The 27,448-nt window shown below is 48.4% G+C and overlaps 1 protein-coding gene and 1 long non-coding RNA gene across 7 annotated transcripts in view; one reads left to right on the top strand and one right to left on the bottom strand.

Annotated features, from left to right (window-relative positions):
• SPEG (striated muscle enriched protein kinase) overlaps window positions 1-27,448 on the top strand; it is a 99,531-nt gene that overhangs the window by 42,072 nt on the left and 30,011 nt on the right. For all 6 annotated transcript variants that reach the window (XM_083726504.1, XM_083726505.1, XM_083726509.1 and 3 more), the window contains 13 exons: window positions 872-1,015; window positions 2,093-2,275; window positions 5,992-6,200; window positions 6,496-6,584; window positions 7,239-7,414; window positions 13,307-13,567; window positions 18,170-18,328; window positions 19,163-19,352; window positions 21,465-21,694; window positions 22,729-22,848; window positions 23,859-23,963; window positions 25,143-25,349; window positions 26,321-26,444. In XM_083726504.1, coding sequence (XP_083582630.1) covers window positions 872-1,015; window positions 2,093-2,275; window positions 5,992-6,200; window positions 6,496-6,584; window positions 7,239-7,414; window positions 13,307-13,567; window positions 18,170-18,328; window positions 19,163-19,352; window positions 21,465-21,694; window positions 22,729-22,848; window positions 23,859-23,963; window positions 25,143-25,349; window positions 26,321-26,444 — 2,197 coding nt within the window. The remainder of the gene's footprint in view (window positions 1-871; window positions 1,016-2,092; window positions 2,276-5,991; window positions 6,201-6,495; window positions 6,585-7,238; window positions 7,415-13,306; window positions 13,568-18,169; window positions 18,329-19,162; window positions 19,353-21,464; window positions 21,695-22,728; window positions 22,849-23,858; window positions 23,964-25,142; window positions 25,350-26,320; window positions 26,445-27,448) is intronic.
• Window positions 14,376-18,135, bottom strand: LOC310839331. The gene is made up of 2 exons (XR_014561442.1): window positions 17,888-18,135; window positions 14,376-14,815 (listed from the first exon to the last, which is right to left on the bottom strand). It is a non-coding gene; the product is annotated as an uncharacterized lncRNA (long non-coding RNA).

Below are 27,448 nucleotides of genomic sequence, written 5' to 3'. Positions count from 1 at the left end.
GTTAATTGGTTCACAGTTCACTGTGGTTATGTGTACGTTACAGAGAACTGTAGTCTCCTAATGGCTAACACAGGTTTTGTGACAGGATTTTCAGTACTTCGGAGTCAAGAATGGAAATACCTGCTCTTTGGACTAGTTCTGGTTTTGTTCATTTGCTTAGCATTTAGGTACATTCCTCATGCATTCTTGCTACTGCCTTGTAAGGTAAGTAGGCTGGCCTTAGTATCCCCATTTTACAGACTGGAAGTGAGGCTGAGAAATGCACACATCTTGAATGCACAGAAGTAGTGTGTGTACCAAGAGGCTGCTGTACTGGGTCTACCAAATTACTGACAGAAAAATAAGTCCTCCAACTTCCTTCCCAGGTTCTGACTCAATAAGTGATCATAAATTTAGACACATTTATGACTAGTGTCAGCTTTGAATGCATTGAGCTGTAACAGTAGTTTTATGAGGGTTCTAAATTTCCCCCCTTTCTAAACAAGTGAAATGAAGCTCATCCTCTTTAGTTATTCTTAGAGACCTGTGAAGGTGGCTATCTGCGTCAAGGCAGAGTGAACTGTGCCACTCAGGAGGCTCCTCTAATCCTTTGGACTCAGCTAGGTAGCAATAGATCAAGAATCCACACTGTGCTAGAGAGAGACTTGGGGAGATTAAGGATTTTGAGCAAACTGTAATCATCAGCACATAAAAGGGCTCTCACTCTCTCGGGGCATAACAGAACAAGTGCATGTGAAAAGGAGAGCTAAGATTTAAACACATTCCTTCCCAGAAGGCAGTGCAGAGTTTTATATCCATGCAAGTTGTGGACCTTCCCCCCTGCTCCACACCACCTCTTTTGCAGCTGCTCTTTCTCCCTCTCTCTGCACAGAATCTTCTGATGATTCCTACATCTCGGCGGGTGAGGACCCACTGGAACGCCCCATCTTTGAGATCCCTATCCAGGATGTAACAGTCGTAGCTGGAACAGAAGTGCTGTTCAAATGCATCATCACAGGCAACCCTTCCCCAGAAGGCAAGTGCATGGAGTACCAGGAAGAGTGTGGGATGAGTGAGGATGAGCATGCATAGGCAAACCTGTGGGGTGCCCAGTGCAAGTCAGAGTGAGAGGGGCCAGGAGATGGATGGGGGCCATCTACTCTACCTTTGCTTTTGTCTCTTGGATCACACAGGTGTCTTCATTTCCACAGATCTCTAGGGATAATTGGTTTTATTTGGTTTTGTGTAAGTTGCCTAGCTCACATCGGTAAGGATTCTGCTTTGAATATGGTCCAGAGCCATGTTGTCCTTGTGGCAACACTAGGAGGAAAAACACAAGGCTGGGGGAGAGAAATGGTTGCAATTCCAGCTGCCCAATAGTACCAAGTAATGTGACTGGCAAGTAATGTTGCAATTGACTAGAAGGGGGGGAGGGTGGACTAACCAGGTTTTTTGCTTTTGTTGCAAGAAAAACAAAGGGCAATGCTATTTTATTTTTAGCTGCAATCCTTTGATAGGCAGGCAACAATCCTGCTAGACTTTCCCTTCCTTTACCTAGCTCTGCTTTCATGCAAATAATTCAACCCTTATCCCTGCAGCAGAATGTTCTATTTCAAAAGTTGATAACTTTTACTATGATGCAGTTTTCCAGCAGTAACACCTGTGGTGCTGTCAAACTGTAGTCCTGTATTATGGCTGGGAAATAACCCAGGCGAAATAACCACTATCCTTAGCAGCCCTGCTGCATACCTTCTTCAAGTGTTTTTGCCTGGCTGAAATGTGTCCTTGAATTCTGATCATGCTTCTTATCTGGATGGAGGCCAGAGAGGGGAGTATGAATGTGTGTAGAAACTAGCCTACTGTACAAAGTGGGGGAGATGCATTTGTTTGGCTGTGGCCCTGCCCACTACTGCCATGTGGCCTCTGGAAGGTTGCTTAGAAGGGAATGTGGCTCTCAGGTTGCAAAAGGTTCCTCACCCCTCCTCTCTGAAAAGGACACAGTTCCAGCAGTCAGTGGATAAAGTGGGAAGTGCCCTGTATGGGGGGAGGTGCTGTATGTACAGAAGTGTCCCCATGTGCTCTGATCTCCTACCCACTTGCCCCTTCCCCACAGTGTCATGGCGAAAGGATGGCGTCCCCTTTCGGAGCAGCACCACACGCCCTATCAAAGCAGAGGGGGAACGCCACACCCTGCTGGTCAGGAGTGCCCGTGCGACTGATGCCGGCCTCTACACAGTTTGTGCCACCAATGAAGTGGGCGAGGCCTGCTGCAGTGCCATCTTGACTGTGCGGCCAGGTAAGTGGCTGGGGAAAGCCAGCCAGGTGGGCGGGGTACAAATAATAAATTGTTATTATATTATTATAAGTGTGTGATGAACGCAGTGCAGGCAGCCCAGAGAGGACCAGCCGAATCCCTGAAGGCCAAGGGAGGGTTGTAGGGTCATATTCCTTCCCAGGCCAAGTTTGGGGAGAAGTAGTTTCATGCCTTGGGGCTTAGTTAGCATCCTAGGCTAGGTCTTTTTCTGTCAACCTTGTGGTGCCTCAGGCTGCTGCCGCTGCTACTGCTGAAAGAGAGATGAGGCTGCCTTTACCCTACAAGGCTTGGTTTAGGCCAGCCTGGCTGACAAACAGCCAGCAGCAGTCTTGAATGCGGGGAAGAAGGGAGAGACGGCCTGGACTGCTGGGCTCTCAGCACCAACCCCACGAGGTGGCGGCGGGGGAGGTCGAGCTGGCTGGCGGACCGACTCCGATTCCTGCTCCGTGTTCCGGACCACAAACTCCGCAGGGAAACCCGTGTCAGCGGCGCCTGCAGTTTGCAAGCGTTCCTGGGCACGTGCAAATGAATTATCCGAAAGGATGCAAATGAGGTCGCCCGTCTGTTGATCTGAAATGTGAGCCCTGGAGGGGCTGGGGTCGGCGTCTGTCTGGAGCCCCGATGCCTTTCTCGGCCTCGGCTGTGGCTCGAAGGGAAGGTGGTTCCGAAGAGGCTCCTGAATTCTGCCCGGCGTCTGGCGTCTCCGTTGAGGATCCGTTTGCTCACTTGTCTCCTCCGTTTCGGACGCTGCGTTTGAAAAGAATCGGGGAGAGAGAGAGAGAGAGAGAGAGAGAGAGAGAGAGAGAGAGAGAGAGAGATCATCTTCGGGAAATGGCTGTAGGATCATCTTTGCCGCGCCGATTGCAGGCTCGGGAGGGGCGCGCCGTTTGTTCCCTGCGTTCTTGCGCTGCAATCCTATGCATGTTTACTCGGAAGTAAGTCCCGCTGCGTTCAATGGAACTTAAACCCAGGTAAGTGTGCATAGGATTGCAGCTTTAGTGGGTTTGGAATTGGGAACTGGCAGGGAGAGGGAACGCAACTTTTCAACTCCTAGGGGCGTTTTGAGGGGAACAGAGATGGGTGAAGCGGAGAAGGGAGCGTGTCGCTTGCTCCCATTAACCCTTCGTTTGTACAACTGAATGGTGTGAAGGGATGAGGACCCTCCAACTTCACCACATCTGCCCTATAGGTAGGAAGAAATGGGATTCTGCTTTGGGTGCCCCTCTGGGGACTGAGAATTTATTGGTCTATAACCTCCCAAAGCAATGGGGCTGCAGAAAGGGAATCCAGCCTCAAATTCTCCCTAGGCCTCTTACCTTGTTGTCCAGAAACTTGGAGGTGAGAGAGACTCTTATACTAAGGTGTTTTACCTTGTCTTTGGGGATAGGGGGAAGCAAGGAACTACAAGGCAGGCCATTCCCATCCACACAGGATAATCTTTCCCTGCCTGCAGCAGAGCATGATGGAGGCCTTTGAAAGACTCACCCTTTTGTCTGGATCAAACACACCTCTGCTTCTTCCTCCTATTTTCTGCAAAGGGCTAAGAAACCTATTCTGTCTCTTTAGATTTTCTTGTAAACACCCCACCCATTCCTACTCAGCTTGAAGGGCAGCATTGCCACAGAAATTGCCACAAGACTATTTCCACTAACTGGCCCCACAACAAGGCCTGCTCTTCTCACAATGCATACACTGCAAGTTGTAGTCGTCCCAGCTACTAATGTCACCTTGGCCCCTTTCAGGGAGAGCAAGCCAGGAATGATACTGCCAACAAAAAAAAGAGTAGTGGCGCCCATGATTGGAGTTGCCTGATTCATGACTGTTTAAAGTCTTTCTTTTTACCAGATGGAGATGGCATAGATATATATCAGCAGTGGGCTTCCCATGGGACCTGGCAGGGTTACAGGCAGTGTTGGATTTGATATCTTCTAAAGCAGTACTGGGAAATTGACTTGTTGTTTCTGTTTCTTCACTCTGCCTCTTTCTGGGTAAGAGGATTGGATATAGACTAACTGCAAGAAGTGTTTCACAACCCAGATGATCAAATTATTTACATTTATTTATTATAAACAATGCACTATGCAAATTACACACTAACAGAAATGTTGTTTGTGCAGTTTCATATATGCATATTTGAGGTGCCAAACTTTTCACCTCATGACTTTGCCACAACAGATTTCCACAAAGAGCTGTTTCTCTGAAACGGCCCCATTATACACACTTGCATGAAAACTAGTCAACAAATTGTAGGTCATTACTATGCTTATTTATTTGTTAATACACTTTAATCTCACCCCTCCTCCAAGGATTTCAGGAAAGTATAATGGTCTCCCCCCCCCCTTTTTTAAAAATTTGTCCTCACAATGACCCTTTGGGGTAGCTAAGACTTGAGAGATAATGACTTGCCCAAAGTGAGCTTCATGGCTGCTGAACATCTGAAAACTAACATGCTTTCTTGAACTGATAGTTGTCATATGGGGGTGAGTTTGGATACAAGCCTCTCCATAGAAAACTGAATCGATAAAATCCTTGCAGAAGGATTTTACCATCTCAGTTATGAAGACAAACATAATTCAGAAATGTCACATGGTACAGTCCTGCCTCTTCAGAATGCAGGAGGAGGGAAGTTCACATGTTTGTCATTTAAAAAAACACAAAGCAACCCCCATGTCTTCGGATAGTATGTCAGGAAGAAGGAGGGTTCTGACTTAGTCTCTCTTACTTTTCTACTTATAAAGATAGTTAATTTAATTAAACGGGTAGCATTCAAACATGTGATCCTTCAACTGCGTTTTGAATGATACGGGCCTAGGAGGGCTGTATACCATGTGATGTTTCTGATTGTGTGGTTCTGTTCTAAATCAGCCTCTAGGCTCCATTCCACAGAAACAGCAAAGGTCTATTTGAGATAACAATGTTCATGCTAGGCTAAGTGCAGTGTCCTAATTGCAAAATAGGGCATAGTAGAACAGTCAAGAGGAAGGATGGAAAGAACTAATGGGGTGTTAGTTGGCTTAGGTAGGGGCAGGAAACTGGAAACTTGCATACATAAGAAGGAACAGGGGAAAGCAAAGAATGAAAACACTCTAACCATTGCACACCCTTAGGGCCGGTGTTTTTGTTTCAGGGCCAGGGCCACTGTACATTATATGCTTGCCACTTCCCCAAGTTTCCAACTGGGGCTGCTCTAGTAACGTTTGAATGATGAAAATCACGTAGGAAGAGTTGACAATGTGTTACATCCCACACCAGCAGAGTGGGATCAAGCCTGCTAGGAAGCTGGTAGCCATAATGCCCCAGTAAGGGTCTCTAAAGATAGCATAAGCAACCAAACATTTCCTGCTGCAATGCATTTCTATTACTATTTTGAAGGAACCAATGTATTCCAATGGTCAATTTGTGTTATTACTTTCTGTATGTGGCCCCTCTTCATGTGCTATGTTTTTAAAAGCAAAAACAAATGGAAACCTCATCCCTTAGAATACACTGCAGGTACACTGGGCTATCATGCAGAAAGCTAGATGATATCATTTACTCTGTGCTTGTGGCTAAACCGTGAACTAAAACCCCTGTGTATGAACCCTGGCTGCTAGGTGGGCAGCTATGTCCTGGTGCTGCTTTCCCCCTTGAGCTGGAGAGCTTTGCTGCTTCAATATGCTGTTCACAAGCCATGCCCTAACCCTCTTCTGCCTGTCTAGCTCCCGCAGAGTCCCACAGCCGATTGGTACCCCATCACGAGCTCAGCAGCCCTGTCACATCAGATGAAGAGTACCTGAGCCCCTTGGAAGAGTTCCCTGAATCTGGCACCCCGCGGCACCACCCTGTCATGAAAGTGCAACCCCGATCTGAGATTGGCCCACCCCCGGTGCATGTGGGCATCAACTTCAAGGCTGCCCCATCCTTTGAGGTGAGCAGGTGGTGAGACTAGCGCAGGAGGGCATGACAGTGGAAAGTAACCTATGGCTTTTGCATACTTGAATGAGGATTCAGGTTATAAGCCCTTGGATTGGGCTTGGGAGCCCTGGGCTTTTGACATGCTCAGACCTTTGAGGCAAAAGTAAATTCCAGCCGTTACTCTGTTGAAGGTATTGCACATAGCAGAGCTTGCCCTGCACTCTGCTTACCCCTGCCCCCTGCCTTAAAGAGAACTTGCTTCCCATCTCCCTTTGCAGTTGGCATGATCCTGATGCCCTCTCTTGCAGGTGACACTGAGTGACCAGGAAGTACTGGAGGGGCAGGATGTGGTCCTGCGCATTCGGGTACAGGGAGAGCCAAAGCCCATTGTGCACTGGTGAGTGGGTTGTATGATACAGCATAACTTCACAAGTAGCCATGTTGTCCTGGGATGAGATGGGTGGTGAAGCTTTCCCAGTTTTGCAATATAAGAATCTCTCTCAGGCAACCAGTTAGGGAACTTGTGTACATCAAGAAGAGTGTTGGGTTTATTTTATTTTTCCTGTCTGGCCTTCAGTATTCCCCAACTGACTAACAACAGTGTGATATGTAGACTGGCAAAATATTAAACAGACAAGGCTGGTCTTTGATTTCCAAAGGGCACAAGACCTATCCAACCTGAGAATGGTTTGTTTTGTATGTACCGTAAGCAGTGGGATGGCAAAAAGAAAGCAGGTCTTCGACCTTCCAGAATGTATCAAGAATCAGACCTGAGACTGATAGGCCTGGATGTAATGGCAAAAATAATGGGATCTCTGATCTTATGGCTTAAACTGCCTTGACTATATTGTACCAAAAGCTATGTTTGTAGTAGCAACAAGGTTGGGGGAAGGCCAATGCAGAATTGACCATCCAGATAAGTATGTAGCCTCTTCCTGAGGCATGCTGCTTTGGAGGAAATGGTGAGATGAGATGACAGAAGAAGCATTTTGTGAAGTTGGATGGAGTTGCAAGTACTGCAGGCTCTCAGACCCTCTCCTCTGTCCTCTAGGTTGAAGAACAGGCATCCAATAAAGTATGGGCGGCGCATTTCTGCTGTGGAGGAGGACGATGGATCTTTCTGCCTACATATCCGCATGGTGGAGTGCACTGATGCTGGCTATTATGCCTGCAAGGCCATCAATGAGTATGGCACCAAGCAGTGTGAGGCCAAGCTTGATGTACAAGGTACCTTTGGAAGCCACAGAGCATGAAGATTAATGCTTGCCTGCCATGGGCTGTCCCCAGAATATCCTGCTTGCATGCCGATTTCCTTGGTTTACTCACTCATGTAAGCATGCTTCTGACTCCCCACTCCCACCCCCAACATCCTGTGACCTATATCAATCCTCTGCCCACGAGTAGCCTGTGGCTCCATGGCTGCTTGTTTCTGGTTGTATTGTAATTCTGTCTCCTGCCCCTAGAATTCATGACAGCCCTTGACTGAATTTTGCCCTTTTTTCATCAAAAGGCACAAGCAATCAGGTTTCTGTGGACTACTATGGTAAATGGGGCAAGGAGAGGAGAGAGGTTCAGCTGAAAGCAAGAAGGTATCATGAGTTCCTGAACATAAATACTACTTAGGATATCTTTAACACTTTTTGAATGTTGAAAGCATTTCCGAAATCCTTACAACAGACTTGCATGGCAGTTATATTATACCCATGTTGCCAAGGTGGGCTTGAGGTTAAGAAGATAGTGGCTTGCTGAGGGCCTCCAGATTAGTGTAGCAAAAGGCAGATTGGAACTGGGGACCTGGCTATTTATTTATTTATTTAGCAAAACTTACATACAGCTTTATAGTAATAAAACCACAAAGCTGTTTGACAAAAAAAAAAACATTAAAAGTATAAATAAAAGACAGTTAAACAGGTACTTAGAAAACATTCAGAACTAATTAAAATCAACAGTAAGCTAAACCATTAGTCTATGCTACAAGCTTATATTGGTTTTTCTTTCATTTTAAGTGGCATGGACAATGTGAGGTGTGCCACCTCTGGTAGCAGCTATTAAGTAATGCTAAAAAGCAACAAATTAATTAATCAATAGATTTGGATTTCCTGCCTCAGGCACCAAAATGTTTTGGACTGTCACTATTCATGACTTTCATTAGAGAATCCTGGGAATTTTACTTGCCTCCTTAGAACCGGGGACCCCTGGAAGGAGGGAATGGGGCCAAGCTAGATAAGATACTTCGTTTTGGGATACTGTAGTGGATGCTTATGATGCTGGGATTGAGATCAGCCTTTGATGCTGGGATTAGGAGTGCTCCCAGTCTATTTTGGGGTGGGATTCAGTCACATACTGGGAAATTTAGGTTGCACAATTATAGTTGGTTGGGAGGTCTCTACACCCCCCCAAAGACAGGACTCTTTCCAATAAGGAAAGTGATGGGAAAACACACTGGATAGTATAGGGTAACACTTGCTTAAATGATGCAACATCATTTAACCTCCCACAAACAAATCAGGATGAATGTTCATTAAATAGCCAACATCCTCTAATCTTCCTGTAAATAAATGAGGGTGAATGCTAATTAGCACCAGTCATCTGACAGCACCCTAGTAAGAGCAGCAATGGGAAGGGAATGCTTCTTCATTCTTCTCCATTCCATTTATTTGTACACTCAAAATTTCACCCACCCATTGGTGGGGAAGCTGGGTGGGGACAGTGTGTGTGAATAAACAAAGAAGAAAGGACTAAGTGGGCCACCCACTTCACTACTCTTCAGCTCTCAAATGCAACCATTAGAAAGTTCAAGCTCACGGCTGTAGTGTGGGCATGCTCTGAGCCACTAGCCACTAGGGCAGTCCAACACAAGGCCGTTTTTTTGGCAATCCTCAGCAACATTTGACACCCTCTCACCCTTCCAGCCCTTGACTGCCTTCCCAAAGGCTCTGGGCTTTGGGAAGGAGGTGCGAGGGCTCTGACAGGGTCAGAAAGTTAGCTCTTTCTCAGCTCTGAGAAGAAGCTGGAAGGGCCTTAGGAGACTGCCCAAATCATTGCACCTCCTTCCCAAAGCCCAGGCATGAGGTTGTCAAATTTTGTTCTCTCGCTCTCCCCCACCCTGGCGCAACAAGGCAGCGTGTGGCCCACGGGTTCCGTATTGAAGTAGGTAGGGAAAGTTAGACCGTCCCTGCACTAGGCTAGGCTCATTCTCCTCAGGAGCCCTCCATAGGTACCTGCCTTCTCCTGAGCATGGCAAGCGCAACTGCCTTGAGACCCTATGGAGGCCTGTTCCAGATGGGAAGAAGAGCATTCAGCTGTTGCTTAGCAACCAAGCACCAACTGCCTGTGTTCTCCCAATCCTCCCCCATCCCACCTTGAGCTGAAACAGTGGCAGCTGCTGTGGAATTTTGGAGAAAGGAACCGTGAGCCTCAGAAAGGAAAGAGATGAGAGCAATAGCCCACTGAGGGGGCCTGATGGCTGTGTATACCAATGTACTGCTCCCACATTTCCATAAAGACAGCCTATGTCTCTGCCAGTGGCATCCACACTAACCATTGGGGCAATGAGCAGCAGCAAGTTTTACCACCAGCTCTCAGTACACTCCTCCCTGATCCCTCAATCCTACTATGCCTTTTTCTTCTTGGCTTGGTTCTGCCTTCCCCCCACCCTGTGGTACCCAAAACTGGGTCCCAGCAGTGGTCTGCCACCTTCTTTCCAGTTCATTTCCAGCAGAAACTAGGGTCCATCTGCATTATACATTCAAAACACTTTAAACAGCCATGGCTTCCCTCAGAGTATCCTGGGAACTGTAGTTTGTCAAGGTTGCTATGAGGTATTTGGAAACTCTTACTCCCCTCAAGAGAGCTATGATTCCCAGAGTTGGCCTGGAAGAGGCTCAATCGTTAAGCCACTCTGGGAACTGTTGCTTTGTGAGGGGAATAGAGGTAACAACTCTTAGCACCCTTAATAAATAACACTTCCCGGGAAGTGTTATGATACTGCTTTAAATGTATAGTGCAGATGGGGCATGCGCCAGGCATCATCACTACCACCAGGTGAGGGAGCAACCCCAGGCATTTTGCTGCCTGAGACAAAAGGCAGGATGTGCCTCCCCATTCCATGTACAGAATCTGACCACTTACAGTAAAATTACTTCTTCAGTACTGATGCTGGGGCATCATCCTCCCCTGTACCTGAGGGCTGCAGGTTGCTTTACAGGGCGCAGAGCAGGCTAGTTGATAGGACTCAGGCAGAATGGTTGTGGCGGGGCTGTTGCCACCCCAGCATTTCCTGCCTGATGTAGATGCCTCGCTTTGCTTAATGGTAGGACTGGCACTGGAGCAACCAGCTCCTGTCTACATGGACATCTCTTTACAGGGCCTGTGAGCCTAAATGGGAGGCTATCCCCATGCTGGTTACATCTAGTAAAAGGAGAGGCTCACTTCTCAGCCTCTGTTACCTGACCCCGTAATGCCTAATATGGGCCTGAGTGGGATTTGTGTAGGGAGGAACTGGAGCAGGCTGGAAGGAACCAGCACTGTATTTTTCCCTGTCATTGATAGCTGAGGGTATATCCAATATTGGCTCACCTCAGTCTGGCGGGGCTTTTGGTTCTTTTCCCTACACCCATTTAAAAGGTGCCCTTTGCACTTTGATCAGCCTCTCTTGCTGCCTCCTTGTGCTGAATGCAAATCCCTCTGATTGGCCCATTGCATCACCTTTTAGGGAAATAGAGGCAGGGCTGTTTTCAGGTCCTGAGTGAACAGGACTTGCAGGGTCTGTTCCTAGGATCACTGGATCTGCAGAATGTTCCCAGGTGGCATGTTTTACCTAGATAGGAAGAAGAGTCTGACACTTCCTATAATGGGTTCTGGCTGGCTTCAGTGTTGGACTGGTTGGCTTGGGAAGAAGGGGACACTGTCAGGCAAATGGGAGTGTGTGTCTGTGTGTAAGTGCACTGTGCTTGCTCTTTTGCTTTGCCAGACAGTGTCTACATCTGTGTATCTGCCAGGCAAACCCTTTGCTTTGACCAGGCATGTGTGAATTTGTCTGTGCTTTGCCTCTGTGTCCACCATGCTACACTAACCCTTTGCTTGCTGACTGTGTTTTTGTCTGTACAGGGGGAGTGAGCTAAGGTACTGCTTGGCCCCTGGGCCGCTCTAGCCAGACAACTTGGGCAGTTGCCTCTGCTCCCAGCGTTGACTGAACAAACCAGACTGGCAAGGCTTGGCTCCTGCCCCCACCCACTGGATGGCCAGCGCCGAGACTCACCTGGACCCACAGGGCCTGGCTGCAGCTGGAGGAGTGAGCCACTGTGGGTGGGAGAGTAGTTCTGGGCTGCCCTTAGCTGCGTGAGCTGAACCAATCTGTGGCATCTCCTTAGTGCGTGGGCAGGAAGCCTCTCTGTACAATCGAGTCTCCATGTGATCCACTCTAGGGCATATAATCTCAGTGGTGGGCCCTGTGCCTGTACCCAGGCGTTACACCTCTAGGTGCTGATGGTGTTTAATCCCCATGCCGGCATCCATTTCTGTCTGGCCTGAACTGTGGCCAATGTGTGGTGCTCTCTGTTTCTTCCATGTGTCCATGTCTTCTTGCCCCTGTTTGCACACTCCTGTTTCCAGGGGCCTGGGGCAGAGCACTAACTTGTCTGCTCCCTGGCCAGCTTCTCTAGAGGCTTGTGCTGCTCACCCACGGACCACACCCACTAAAATGAGGCAGCTTTGGAAGGAGGAGGCCCAATCTAGGCCTTACTTTCCCTCAAATCCAAGAAGGTGTCTTTGGCAGAAGACTACATGCTCAGCTTTACGCAAGGCAGCGTCCTTATCTGCACGAAGTCTGGACAGCACAAGCTCACTGGGAAGGGACCTTTGCCCCTGAGTTGTGTGGGATGGAGGAGGGCTCAGGGAAATAATGGCACCCCACTAGACTTGAGCCTGCTGGGCTATGGAGCATCTTTAATGAAGGAGGCCAGGGATGCAGTCTCTTACTACCATTGTGCCCACCCCGCTCTGGGAAGGTCTCACAGGGGCTGGGCTACAGTGAACCCCTTTTTTGTAGAAGAAATAAAGTCTGTTTCGTTTGGTAAAAGTGCTGTGTGGTTTGTTCCTAGCGCAGACCCCTGTTTCCCTCTTCCCCACGTCCCCTTCTTACCCCAATATCCTGCTCTTGTGTTCTCCACACCCCATCATTCTTTCATTCACATTTAATTTGCTTCTGAATATGGCTGCCTTCCTCTCTCCTGATACTCATTCCTGGTTGCAGTGGTTAACGGGTTGCCAGCCTCAAGTAGTATTTTGTTGAAGTATTAAACACAGTACACACAGAAGTATTTGCTCGGATTTGTCTTAACTTGGTAGTTTGAAGTGTGCAAAATTTACAGGCCATTGGTTCCCTGATGTGTGGAGGAAAGAAGACCCTGGGCCATGGGGGAAGCAACTTATTCCTTCTCCTTAGTTCTTAGTCTTGCATCCTGGTTTAGCACGAGAACTAGAGTTACTGCATCAGGTTTTTCCATTCAGCATTTATCGTGGCTTTGGGTGTTTGAGATGTAGGGGAGGAACAGGCAGTGCAAGATACATATGCTTCCTCCTCCTTTGCGTCTTGAGCAGCTTAAAGTTATTTGTCAAGGTGATGGTATTAGTTACCCCCAGTGAGTTGTGCAGCTCTTGTAGAAAGTTAGCCATGCCTCAGAGCTACTCTGGGAGACTGCAGAAGCCCTAGGGTTTTTTTTGTTCATTATACTTATACAATTGAAGAAACTAATAGACACTGAACATAGCCAGAAATGGAATGAGTGAAGTTTCAGCATACTGAAGTCAGTCATTGCTAGTTTAATCTAGCTTAGCATTATTATCCTTATGAGAATATTGAACCAAAGGAATCGGAGTACTGCATGACACTTAACAGTAGGGATGGGGAAGGGATCGCACCCTTTACTCTTGCTGGCAATCAACAAGATGTTGGCCAGCTTGGCAATCTCACTTAGTCATGAATACTCACTACATGCTTCCCCCACCTTGTGCCCTGCATCTTTTCCTGTTTTTGTTCCATTGCTCAGAGACGCATCTTTCTTTCTCTCTCTTTTTTCCCGTTTCCTCCTCCCTTCCCCCTCCCCTCCTTTCCCCCAGTGCACCCTGAGACCCAGTCCTTGGCAGTGCTGGCCCCCCTGCAGGACGTGGTGGTGGGGGCTGGGGATGCAGCTCTCTTCGAGTGCCTGGTGTCTGGCCCACCTGATGTGGATGTGGACTGGCTATGGCGGGGGCGCCTGCTCCAGCCTGCTCTGCTCCAGTGCAAGATGCATTTCGATGGGCGCAAGTGCAAGCTACTGCTTACCTCTGTGCATGAGGATGATAGTGGTATCTACACGTGCAAGCTTAGCACAGCTAAAGGTAAGGAAGGAGGAAATGCTGCACTGGGAGAAGTCAAGGTGGTCCAGGAGCAAGAAGGGGATGCTTGTAACTGGCTGCTCACCTTCAACCAACCATTGTAACAGTGCCTTTAATAGCAGTGTGATGAACATATATAAATAGGTGATGTTTATCTCCATCCTTTGAAACCCTTAACCTACTTGTTCCTACATATTCAGGTGCTCTTACAGGCACGAGAGCAGGTTGGGCTCAGTTTTTTTCTGGTCAGCTGGCAACCCTATTTGCAACAGGGTCATCACTGCACTGATATAATTGGGTGGGGGGATGGTGTCTCTGTGATGCTGAAGTTTTAAGATTCCATTTTTATTTGACCATTCAAAATAGGCACACATGTTTAAAGTGTTACAATTCATTCTTTATACTAAAGCAGGAAGCATGAATAGCCTGCTGCCATAGGCCCTGGGGGCTGGCATGCCTCATTAAACCAATGTAAGAACCGTCACTTCACCCTATCTGCTTCCCTGCCACCTAGAAAACGCATTGAGACTGCAATCCTAGGCGCACATCACTTGGGAGCACTTTCTATTGAACTTGATGGACTTTCTTCTGAGTAGATTTGTTCAGCTGGATAGCTCAGTTGGTTAGAGTGTGGTGCTGATAATACCAAGGTTGTAGTTTTGATTCCTGTAAGAGACAACTGCATATTCCTGCATTGCAGGGGGTTGGACTAAATGACCCTCTGGGTCCCTTCCAACTCTATGAGTCTATGTACCCATTTGAGAGAAGGTCCTACACATTAAACTCTGTGGGACTTGTTTCTGAATAGATGTGTATAGATGTGTATAGTGGTGTATCCATGACAGATTTAGTAAATCAAATATATATATCAAGGCTGGGGAAGGGCAACTGGATTGGATAGGGGAAACTGCAGAACAAATTTAGTTTAGTTTACTTATGGACATCCTGAAGTGACTTAAAATACAATAACAAATTCCATAAAAAGAGTACAAATATAAGAATACTAAAAGTGTTCATGCAAAGTGGGTGGTGGGAGTGGAGAAATCGCCTAACAACATGAAATATGTCCCCACTGCCATACGGAGTGAACAACAGCAGCTACCAGAGCCCAGCCTGCTGTCCAAATGGCCAAGGGTTATACAGCACAAGTTAGAGCCAATCCACACTTTTCTTTGTCCCATGATTTCTAGTCACAGGTCTGAGAGGTTTCTTTTTTGTCTTGCTACTTTCCCTTGGAAAACCCGCTGTTTCCTGCTGAATCAGAACAAACGGCAATCGATAGAAAACCAAATAACCAGCACAAAAAATATAATGGCATGTTTTTGGAATTCCCTTGCCAGTTATTTCTATGCTACTAGTTCATTACAATTCTCCTGCAAGGACCAAAGAGACACCTGGTTGTTTTTAGGGTGTGGGGTAGAGAAGAGCTTCCCCATTTTCTTTCTTATGCAGAGCTATCTAGGGTTGAGTAGCTACCATACATTTAAAACACATGTATTTCCCCCATATAATTCTAGGAACTGTAGGTTACCCCCCATAGAACTATAACTCCCAGCACCTTTAACAAACTACAGTTCCCTGGATTCTTGGTGGGAGAGTGAAGTCATTTGCTTTAAATGTGCTTTCACTGTAGAGTGTGTGCTCAAACACAGTGCACTTGAGTTGGCGTTAGATAAAAAGACATTCCAGACTGGTGAGCTGAGATAAATTCCTGGGCAATTTATGGGTTGGGGGGCAGGGAGTCAAAGGGGCAAGAGGTATAGTAAAGGATGCAAATGTGTGGCCGTGCCAGTCCTCTCTGGGTTACAATCCTGGATTTGAGTCCCTAGCTGAGAGTTGCTTCTGGACCTGTATTAAGGGACAAGAAGCTTCAGCAGAGAAGGAAAGAAATATATTAATATAGTAGGCCTTATACCTTAGGTATGTACCAAGCTTCTGAACTGGCAGGACAAATAATACAGCCAAGAATAACCTCCACAGACCTGCTTGCTTGCTTTTATGTGGCCAGGCTGAAAAGGTCATTTCGTGCGTGGAGAGGTTACATGCGGAGCGGCTAGCTTGCAAAAGTGGGCAAAGGGAAAGCTCCCACCCTAAGCTCATATGAGCACACAGTTCACATTCAGAAAAGAAGGATGTGTACAAACCATACTTAAAGCACATTTCCTTCACCCAAAGAATCCCGATAACTGTAGTTTGCTAAGGGTACTGGGAATGGTAGCTCTGTGAGGGTTCCCTGAATCCTTGGGATGTGCTTTGAATATGCTTTAAAGACACAGTGTGTATGTAGCAGAAGACATCCAAGCACCATTTTTTTTCCAGGGAAGGGGATAGCCATACCTCTTAACAGTTTGCACCAAGCCTTGAACCTGTTTGTCACTCAGATGCTATGTCATTGTGCCCTCTAGCACCCAAGGCCATGCACAGCTACTCCACTATCAAACAGTTGCAATAAGGAACTCCACTGGTGCTTTTAGCTAGGCACCAGAGTTCTAGCCCCAGACCAGGAGTTCCATGAGAGAAAGGAGCTGAGCAGTCCTATTTCACTTGCCTCAGACACACCCCAGACCCCTTTGGAATCTGTTCAGTGGCTTGGAAGAATTCCCCAAGTGGTGTGGGATTGGTTAGGGCCTGCAATGGCATTGCTTGTTACCCATTTCTTGCCACAATCACCTCTCTTTCTTGCTTTGTGGCAGAAGCGGTGGGGCTGGCTTTAAAAACGGCACCTTGTTTGCGTGTAAGCAGCTTAGCAAGGCGAGACAAGTTATATTGGCACCTGAGGGAGAAAATCCCCATAAGCAGTGGAGGCTGGTCCAATAGGGTGAATGGAGCACTGGGCTGCCAGCCTCAGTCTGTTCTCAGCCAATCCCCCCTGCTCACTGTCTTGCTTGTCCAGGGGGCAAAATGGTCTGTCGGCTTCCTCCTCCTTAGTCTCCTCCTCCTTAGTCTTAACAGGGTTTCCGTTGCAGAACGAAGCAGGGAGGATGATGGGGGATTTGCTGACTCTGCCTGTTATTGGCTCTGGCTCCACTGGTTGCTGGGCCTCCTTCCCATAGGCCCCACCAATTCCAATGGGAACCAGCCAACACTGCCCAGAAGTGCTTATCACTGTCAACAAAAAATACAATTTTACCTTTCCGGGTTGTACTTATCGCCAACAACCTGTTTGCAAATTAAACCCACTGGTAGTGCCCAGTGTCCTAGTAATGATGACACTACAGTGGCTGTCACTATTAGAGAGGCCTGCACAGTAGTAGTGGCAACCTGATTAGGGAGGCAAATGACTTTTATTTACATTCTCCTTCTCTCTCCTAGTCTCAGACATGCTCAAGTACATCCTCTGACGGCCCTGTCAGATGACAGATTCAAAGCCAATGAACAGATGTTGAAGGGAGTTGCAGAGGAGGGGAGGGAAACTGGCAAACCTGACACCTACCCATACAAAGGGGCTTAGATTCTGTTACCTTAGTGATTTGAACAGAGGCTGGCAGCTTTTGCAGGAATGTTCTAAGGAGGGTTGTTGCCACTTTCTCCTCTTACCCACACCCTGGCCTGGATCCTGTGCCTATAACAGCAACCTGACATACAGAAATTTAGCAGCTGAGGAATTTTGTGGTTTGGAGAGAAAGCAGTGTGTGTGTGTGTGTGTGTGTGTGTGTGAGAGAGAGAGAGAGAGAGAGAGAGAGAGAGAGAGAGAGAGAGCGCAAGCACGCACCTTTCCCTGTTTCATTTCTGTGCACCAGAAAGAGTGGCATTCAGTGCAGAAGAGCAGAACCATTTAAAAAGTTGGATAATTCATTCATTTGCCTGCTTATTTGTATGCTGCTTTCCCATAAGAAGGGGACGCAGGTGGCACTGTGGGTTAAAGCCTCAGCGCCTAGGACTTGCCGATCGAAAGGTCGGCGGTTCGAATCCCTGCGGCGGGGTGCGCTCCCGCTGCTCGGTCCCAGCGCCTGCCAACCTAGCAGTTCGAAAGCACCCCCAGGTGCAAGTAGATAAATAGGGACCGCTTACCAGCGGGAAGGTAAACGGCGTTTCCGTGTGCGGCTCTGGCTCGCCAGAGCAGCGATGTCACGCTGGCCACGTGACCCGGAAGTGTCTCCGGACAGCGCTGGCCCCTGGCCTCTTAAGTGAGATGGGCGCACAACCCCAGAGTCTGTCAAGACTGGCCCGTACGGGCAGGGGTACCTTTACCTTTACCTTCCCATAAGAAATTAGCCAAACTGGCTCAAGGTGTTATCAAAAGATTAGCAAGAATTTTCACAAGGAAGAATAGCAAATAATTATATTGCATTAATAAGTAAATGAATCATAAAAATAACCTACCTCCAAGCATTAGGATCTAATGGTCACAAGGAGAATTGGAAGCCAGGGTCAGCTTTAAGACAGTGCCCAGAAAGAAGCAGGAGCAATTAGCTTATGAACTCTCCTCTTCCTTAATAACTCCAACCCTATGCTCAAAGAACTTCCTTCCTGCTCTTTTGCCCCCAACGTTTCCCTTGCTCACAACTTCTCACAAGCGCCCCATGCCCACGGGTATAGCAGTCCAGTCACACAATCTGCTGCCAGGGCCCTCCACTGTAGCTGACCCTTCGCTGTGCCTTGCAGATGAGCTGACATGCAGCGCCAAGCTGACGGTCTTGCCCTCGCAGCAGCCACTCTTCACCCGCAAGCTGGAGGCCGTGGCTGTGGTGGAGGGGCGGATGGCACGGTTCGACTGCAAGATCAGCGGCAAACCCACACCAGTTGTCACCTGGACACGCTTCGGTAATAGCCTCCATCTCCCAGTACAGGAGGCTCTGGGTAACTGGGAATTCAAAAATCAGCTTTTGGGGGGTTGGGAGGACAATAGAGTGTGGGATTGGTGCCCATCTATTCATGGTGGCCTTGATGTTGCAGAGAGATCAGGCCGCAGGGTCAAGCTGCTCCCCACTCCACGTTCCTTTTTGGAAACCATGACAACTGGGAGGAGGGGGCAGGGGCAGACCATCAATCAGCTTCTTGAATTGAAACCAGCACATCTGATTATGGTCAAATGTGTCCACCTAAGGACTGGGCACAGAGTCCCTACCTCTCAGTATCGATGGAGTTTGGCTGGGCTTGCACCCATGTACATGCCTCTGTAGTGTTCTCTTCACTGTCTTGTTGGAGTGTCCACAGTTCTCAAGTGCACAGCAGGCCTTTCTGCATACTCTGTTTCCAGCTACGAACTCAGCCGCTGCTCTGGATGACAAAGTTGATCTACAAGTTTTTATTCAGGATCCTGAGCTGTGCTGGATGCCACCCTCTTCTTCAGACTGGGAGCCGGTTGCTGGCAAAAGAGCTCTCCCACATTTGTAGCAAGACTAGCATGTGTAGGGCAGTGTGGCCTACCTACCCCATGTCATAAATTTCAATATAGCTACTCTTCTGGGGTGGGGCTGGGCAAGGCCTCTCCCTCTTTATTTCCATTCCCTATCGTGGCCCAAGGGATAGAGGGATGCCACCTCCCCGTTCCAGGCCCTAAACCAGTGGAAGGCTTGGTTTCGTTAAGGATAAAGCCTGCCTTGCTTCCTCCTGCTTTCGGACCAGGGCTCTCTGACTGAGATGTGTCTGATGCAGGCCAGCCTGTGCAAGAGGGGGAAACCATGCGCCTGCAGCAGGACGGTGGGCTGTACTCGCTGCTGCTCCTGCACGTGAGCTCCGAGGACGAGGGCCAGTACGGAGTGAGCGCCAGCAACAAACATGGCCGAGCCGAGTGCACCGCTGAGCTGTATGTGGAGGAGCCGAGACCAGCAACCAGCTCTCAGATGTGAGTATGAGGAGAAAGGAAGGGCTGAGGATGGGGCCTAGGATATCCCATTAAATCAGGGGCAGGGAACCTTTTTTCCAGCTCAAGGACCACATTAGCACATGGATAACCTTTCAAGGGGTGAAAGGTTCCATGGGTGGTAAGTAACCTTTCTACAGTAGGCTTTGTTTCAGCCACAGAAAAGTCAGAGAGTGTTCTCTCTCTTTCTCTCTGCATCCCCAAACACACACCTTTCTCCATCCTCTCTCCAGGCAAGCAAGGGACATTTCTACAGTTCAGGAACATATTCCAGTCAGAGGGGAAAAGCACTTGGGGCCTGAGGAGTGGGGTGGTAGTAGTCTGGGGAGAGACCCAAGGGCCAGGTAGAGAACCTGGAGGGCCACATTTGGACCCTGGGCCTGAAGTTCCCTACCACTTGCCTTAGGTGTTGGGTCACAGTCAGTTGTGGGCATTTTAATATTTCTTACAGCCAATGTTCTGACACCAGCTATCTTCCTGTGCTAATTTGCTTATGCGAATGTACCCATGGCCTCCTAATTTGGCTTGCACTGTATCCCGGCACTGCATCTTTTTTTGTGGGGAGGGCACATTTAAGGCCTGGGCCATTTTTAAACAGTCCTGACCAATGGAATAAATGCTGTTTGTTTTGTTTGGCTTTTGACTACACAGTGTGGCTTCTCCCCACCCCCAAGTTCCATATTAATGTCAGGCAATAAACAGCTAGAAGTTGTTTGTCTGTGATAATAACTTCTGTGTTTCAAATGCATTGCCTTACTGACATTTGTATATGAGTGGTGATAGCTGCTCCCCACCCTGGCCCAGCAATCCTAATATGAGGGGAAAACTGCTCAACCTGGGAGTAATTCTGTATTCATGAGAACCAGACCCGGCCTCTGTTCTCACTGACCCAAGCTCACAGGAAGCTCCCTGGAATGCAGGCCCCGTCACAGCCTGGCTCGTTGCCCAAACCAGAGTGGCCCTCAAACACAGTCGCTCTCAGAGGGCTCTTGCCGTCTTCTTGTGAGAATCAGCTTTGCCTGTGGCCTTACCAGTCTTTCCCAACATACTCCGCTCTTGTATTCCTGTTCCAGGTCTTATAAGTGCACATGCTCTTTCAGAGCACAAATCCTTCAATGCATCAGCAACTATAATTAGCATGCTTAAAACGATGGACATTAGCCAGACAAAATAGAGGCATTTTATATTAAGGCCAATTGAACCGATTACATGTAATATAAAAAAGGACCGGGAGAGTCAATCTGTTGTAGCAGAATAGCAGATATCCCTGGCACTGCATGCAAACAGGCAGTTATCTGGTTATTCCAGGGCAATGAAAAGCATTATCCCTCCCCAGAGCCAAGCTGTTGAGTTGATTGCAAGACATCTCAACTTTAGTTAAAGGCAAATGTTTTTCCATTCCTCTTTAAGCATGGACAAAACCCTGAAGCGATTGAACTGGGTTGGGTTCGGTACTGTATATTATTACCCAGTTTATTACCCAATATATTACCTATTTCATACAACCAGCAGATTTTCCTATGGCTATCAAAAACTGCTCCAAGAAAGTATGGCGTTTCCTGCCTTATACACCTACAGTTTTCTGTTTGTGAAGCAGGAGGAAATATATTCACCAGCTGCTTTTGCCTGGTTGATTTCTCTTGGCATGGTTCCTTATCTCTGTATAGTCACTATCAAACTCCAGTAGTTAGGGATCCTCTTTTCCTAGCCACACACTGAATGATATTGATCTGTTATTCCCCCCTGCAATCACTCCATAATCCACATTTGTTTCATACTTCCGCAGCTCCTTTGGGATCACTTGATCTCCCTTCTGTAACAATGGGAGCACTTCCCAACCCTCATTTGTCTGCTGCTTGTTTTCCCTGGGGAATGTTTGCAAGAAAATCCCCTATGGCTTTTCTCCACCATGTCTGCATCTGTGAAACCTGATCATGGCTTGCCTGCAGAGATGGCTTTTCCTGTTCCAATAGGATACCTCCAACTTATCCTTTGTGGGATGTGGCTGTGGAGTCCCATGAGCAGGGCAGCCCTGTGGCTGGGCTGGCTGCATTGATTGAGACCTCTCTTTCCTCTCCCTTTTTGGCCTTGCAGCTCCAAGCTGGAGAAGATGCCCTCTATCCCCGAGGAGCCAGAACAAGGGGAGAGCGAAGTGGAGCGCTTCACCATGCCTGACTTTCTGCGGCCGCTGCATGACCTGGACGTGGTGGAATCCAAGGAGGCTGTGCTTGAGTGCCAAGTGGCTGGGCTGCCCTACCCAGCCATTACCTGGTTCCACAAGGGCCGGCGCATTGAGAGCACTGATGATCGCAGGATGATGCAGTGTAGGCTTCTCCCCTTGCATTTCACCCATGCGCATAAGGGAGCTGCCTCATGAAACAGGGCCAGATCCAGAGCAGGGAGGCCTTGGACCAGGCAGCCTCTGTGCACTGCCATCACTTGTTTATTCCTCCTCCTCATTGTTATGGTGATTGTAATTTATCTCATCTGTGAGCTGCTTTGCATAAGAAACAAGGCCCCTCCAGACTTTTTTTTGGGAGGGGGGATGTACTTCCCCAATAAAGAGCTGGAGGATAGGTGGCTATGTGAGCAGCTTCTTGTTTTCTTTCTTGCCACCATTGTCCCCTTGCTCAGCTCACCCCCCTCTGGGCCAGAGGAAGGTGGCTGTGGCAAGGAGGCGAAGGGGAAGGGGCCTGAGTCTCTTGGCAGTGGGACCTCTGCAGAGCCATAGATCGCAGCGGATGCCCGACTGTGTCAACCTCTGACACTGGCCTTGATATAGAAGCACCAGCTGGAGCTGGGGGGCAATTTGCTGAGCCCTTCCCAGTGAAAATAAGGCAGGGTTGAGCCAAAACATATTGGTGCTTGAAGTGGAAAATTGGATGATCCCCCCTCTCTTAACAAATTAACATGAGGACCATCTGCCGGGAAGTTCCCCATCTCAGACCTCACAGGAGCTGTGCTGTGACTTGCACAGTTTCCCGTGATTTCCAAAGGAGCATATGCAGAACTGTGTCCAGGTTAACTCAGATCTCTTTGTTTCCCATTCTCCTCCTCTTAATGGCGAAAGGTGGCTGGGATGACAATAGGTGGCTGTCATTGCCCCTGCGTCACACTAGCTCTGGCCCATCCTGCCTGTGCCCATCACACCTGTAAGGCAGCACGTCCTTACCCCAGCAGCACCTGCAGGATTCTACCCCCCCCACACACACATTGCTACACCTTCCCTCCCCATGTCCCTAATATCATTTCCCTAGCAAAAATGTCAGTACCTGTATGCTTTGGCTCTCACTGGTTGTTCCTTTGTACAAAGATTGTAACGTGTTCTCTGTTCCCTCCCTTCCACCATCCATTGCAGACAAGGATGTGCATCGCTTGGTCTTCATCTCTGTCAGTCACGCCCACGCCGGGGTTTATAAAAGTGTCATTGCCAACAAACTGGGCAAGGCCACCTGCTATGCTCACCTCTATGTCACAGGTAAGGATGGGGAAACAGTGGGAGGAGCTGCTGTTCAGCATCAGCACCCCATGAGGTGTTTTGCCTGGGCCCAGGGATGGCAAACCTTGGGCCTGAGGGCTGACTATGACCCTTTAGACCTCTCCGTACAACCCTTGGGGCACTTCCCAGGCCACAACCCTCACTTGCCCTGCTCCACACCCTCAAGTGCCTTTGCATGGCTGGAATGTATCTTTGAACTAGAATATAGTCCTTGACCTATAACAATGCCTGTCACTTGCTTGGAGTTGTGAGGGTGGGCTGGTGTAGAAAGTTCCGACTTTTGCATGGCTGGAACGCAGCCTATTTGACAAAGGTAAGAGCCACATCTGTTGATCTGTCACTTTTGACTCTAGTCCTGTTCTCCTTCTCCAGAGTGAGCGCCACACATCTTCTCAGTGCTGGTGTTGAATGCCCCTCTGTAATATTTTGGATCATTCTCTCCCAGGATGGCAAATGTGAAGTCTAAGGGCCTGATTCCTGATTCCAGTCTTAATTGGTCATGGAGCTATCTTCTGGTGGAGCAAGAAAGTCATCTATAGAGGGCTTCAGATGTCTTCCAGCTCTCTGCTGTTTGAACCTTTAACACATTGGAGACCACATAATATCATTGAGTCCTGGAACTCTAGAAAGAGTGACAAGCCCCCACTAATTAAAAACATAGACTAGTACCCAAGCCTCAGAATCCCCTAGGGAGGGGGCAAAGGTGATCCTGATCAGAAAGCAGAACATACTGTCTGTGCACATGCAATATATTTAAAGCACATTTGAAAGACATTTCCCTGCTCCTTAAAGAATTATGGGTATACAGTTTACCCCTCACTTTGTTACAATTCTCAGCAACCATTCACAAACTACAGTACAGGGCTCAGAACTCTTGGAGGGGAACAACATGCTTCAAATGTGCTTTACAGGAATAATGTGTACATATACTCCTGTCTCCTCATCTTTCTTGATGGGTCCTCACCCACCTCCATGCTTGTCTTTTACAGATGTGGTGCCCACACCCCCTGATGGCCCGCCGGCCATAGCTGCTGTCACTGGCCGAGCAGTCACACTGAAATGGAACAAGCCCAAGTGGCTGGATTCAGCTATTGGTAAGCAGGGCCAGGAAGGCAAGTGGCAGTGTAGTGGCAGCCGGGTGGAGAAGGAGCTGGGCTGTGAAGAAATAGCTGCTTGAGGTGCCAATTGGGAGAATTTGGTGTCAGATGCAGGAGCTGGTGCCCCAGTCTCTCCTGCTGTAGGGCAAATGCATCTTAGAGGGCAGGCCATTCCACATAACTGGATTCCTCTGCTGGGCAGCCTGGCAGTTGTCACTGGGCAGGTGGGCGCACAATCTGGTGCTGCGATTGCAAGTGAGGCCCCCGCTCTCACTGACAGCTGCCATTGATGTGTTGTACAGCCCACTCTCTCTGCGTGCTACTGGCAGGCAAAGGGGGCATTACACATTTGCATACACTGACTGGAAAATGTGTTTGCATTAGCACTGGTGGGTTGTTGTTAGGGGTGTATCTGCTTCTCTCTCTCTCTCTCTCTCTCTCTCTCTCTCTCTCTCTCACACACACACACACACACACACACATCCCACACATACAAAGCTGCGCCTCAGAAAAGCTGCATTTTGCTGTTATTTTGTATGCAGTGGTACCTCTGGTTACGTACTTAATTCGTTCCGGAGGTCCGTTCTTAACCTGAAGCACCACTTTAGCTAATGGGGCCTCCTGCTGCTGCCGCAAGATTTCTGTTCTCATCCTGAAACAAAGTTCTTAACCCGAGGTACTGTTTCGGGGATAGCGGAGTCTGTAACCTGAAGCGTATGTAACCTGAAGCGTATGTAACCCGGGGTACCACTGTACTTTATGGTATACAAAATATGTGCAGGCCGGTAAAATAGTTTACCACAAATCTTATTCAGCTACCTGAAAATTTCAGATGGTGTTACTCACACACTTCCAAGTATATCCTTCTTAGCCCACAAGGACTAGAAACTTACTTTGTTGTTTTACTTCTGTTGTTGCTGACCAAAAGCTGTTGTTCATGTGAACCTAAAGGGCATCAATTAGCTTTAAGGGAGAGAAATCATCCAGAGGGTGAGTATTACCTAGTTTTCCCAACAGCCTGCCATATCCTTGTGACTCACAGACAGGTCCTTGCCTCCCCACTACTGTAGTATTGAGTGGGGGTGGCATACAAGCATAGCATAAAGTCCTAACTCTGGACAAATGATGCATAGCCTCACTAGCTCTCTGCTGGAAATTCTCTTCTTCTGTTCTCAGACCCTGCAGCTGTGACTTACACCATCCAGCAGCAGGTCCTGGGTAGCAGCCACTGGACTGTGATTGCCACGGGGGTACATGACACCAGCTACACCGTCCTGGCTCTGAAGAAGGGCATCCGCTACATGTTCCGTGTACTCACAGCTACAGCCAAGGCTAATAGCAAGCCCTCTCCACCCACTGAGTCTGTGCAGCTCCTTGATCGTGGTAAGGCAGCGTCAAAGCAGGGAAAGGGGAAGAGGACAGGTGGTGGGGGGTGGGGAAGTAGGAGGAGGGAAATGGAAAAGAAGCTGACACTATGGTAGTCTCCTCACACACACACGCTGGAGTGATGATGCCTGAGGGCAAATGAGATTTTCCCAGTCTCAGTCTGATGCTCTGGTGGTTAAACAAGAAACATATTTAGATAGACTCAGACAGAAACAAATAGACTCAGACAGAAGGCCCATAACAAAACAGAAGGAAAGGTTGCATTTCTAGCTTTCTGCTCCTTTCTGGTCTCATAATTAGGCCGCAGGGTTTACTCAGGTTCTAATCCTAAATATAAAGATTCTGATATAATTAACGTCATGGTTTCTCCAGAGCCCATGGCAGAAAGCCATAAATGCTTTCTCCCTTGGCGGAACTGCTTGCCACCTCCAGCATCTTTGAAGTAGCTTGTCTGTTGAAGTAGAGTTGCTGAATCCTTTGCTTGGCATGTTCTCTATACACATTGAAAATCCCACGAAAGAACTGCTAAAAGTGGGTTTCCCCCTTGCGGCCAAGAGCCCATATTAGAGCACTTTTGGCATAATGCTTATTCTGGGCTAGAGGAGATTCAGCTCCGGGCTCAGTGTCTGGGTACAATAAATCAGGAATTATTCAGGAATGGCCTCTGGAATGTGAACCCCCAAAGTAAGGGTTCCTGTTTGATGTGTCAAAACAGGAATCTAACCTAGCTAGCTGAGAACTTGGATATCTGTCCACTCCCCTACATACTGATGGTCCAGGGTGGGGAACCTGTGTCCCCTCCAGAAGTTGGCCTCCAAGTCCCAATAGTCCCAGCCAGCATTGCCAATGGTAAGAGATTATGGGAGTTGTGATCCAGCAACCTCTGGAGGACCACAGGTTCCATATTCCCGATCTAGAACAGCAAACTGACCTCCTTGTGTTGCCTGCTATGGTGACTGTGCTTGCAGGGCCTTACCTAGCGGAGGCCCCCATGATCCTGGACAAGCCGGATGTGGTGTATGCGGTGGAGGGGCAGCCGGCCAGCATCACCGTAACCCTCAACCACGTAGAGGTTGCTGTCACCTGGAGAAGGTAGGGAAGCTCCTAAGTCACACTTCTATAGAATCCAGCTCACAGACTTCTTGGGAGGCTGTTGAGTCAACTGCATGTGCCATGACAATGTTAAGATCTGGGATGAGAACAGCTGCCTTGTATCTTTGGGAAAGGGAGGAGGAGGGTCAAAGGGAGAGAAAAAATAAACAACGGAGGGACTTTTTCTAAGGGTGGCCTGCAAGGAAGGTACCGTATTTTTCGCCCTATAGGACGCACCGTCCCATAAGGCGCACCTAGTTTTTTGGGGGGGGGAAATAAAGGGGGGGAATTATTTCCCCCCCAGGCGCGGTGCCCATTCCCCCCGACCCCAGCCCCCAGAACAGGCACCTCCTGCGGCTTGCGGAAATCTGCGCGAAGCCTGGAGAGCGAGAGGGGTCGGTGCGCACCGACGCCTCTTGCTCTCCAGGCTTCAGCGAAAGCCTGCATTCGCCCCATAGGACGCACACACATTTCCCCTTCATTTTTGGAGGGGAAAAAGTGCGTCCTATGGGGTGAAAAATACAGTATTTGGTTTTTGCTGTGTTTAATTTCATTGCTTGTTTATAGCCTGCCCTAGTCTCCAGGCTCAAGGTGAGGTAGAATAATTTCACCAGAAAATCTGATGTCACTGAAGGACTCACAATTTAAAGGCCATTTTGTCCTTAGCTTGGAGCGCAAGCCTGGGTTTGCCATCAAATGTTGAACTCAGCAATGGCAAACCCTTTGGTAAGTCCACCTGTCTGATACAGGTCTTTGCAGTGGAGGCTGGTCCATTAGGAGAATGGGATGCTGCCCCACAATCCCAGATCGTCCTCAACCCCAGCCCCTACTTGTCTGCCTTTGTAGTTACAAACAGTCCAGGAGATGGTACTGGCTCTCAGCTTCTTCTTCCTTAGTCTTTTTAACAGGAAGGATGGGTACCAAACTGGGATTAGTTAGCGCTTTCTGTCATTGCCTCTGGCTCCACCCACAGTTTGGCCTCCCTGCTTTCTCCCCTAACAGTA

This window comes from Podarcis gaigeae (assembly GCF_964106915.1).
Source record: "Podarcis gaigeae genome assembly, chromosome: 1".
Taxonomy (NCBI): Eukaryota; Metazoa; Chordata; class Lepidosauria; order Squamata; family Lacertidae; genus Podarcis; species Podarcis gaigeae.
This window is presented reverse-complemented; position numbering and strand designations above follow the sequence as displayed.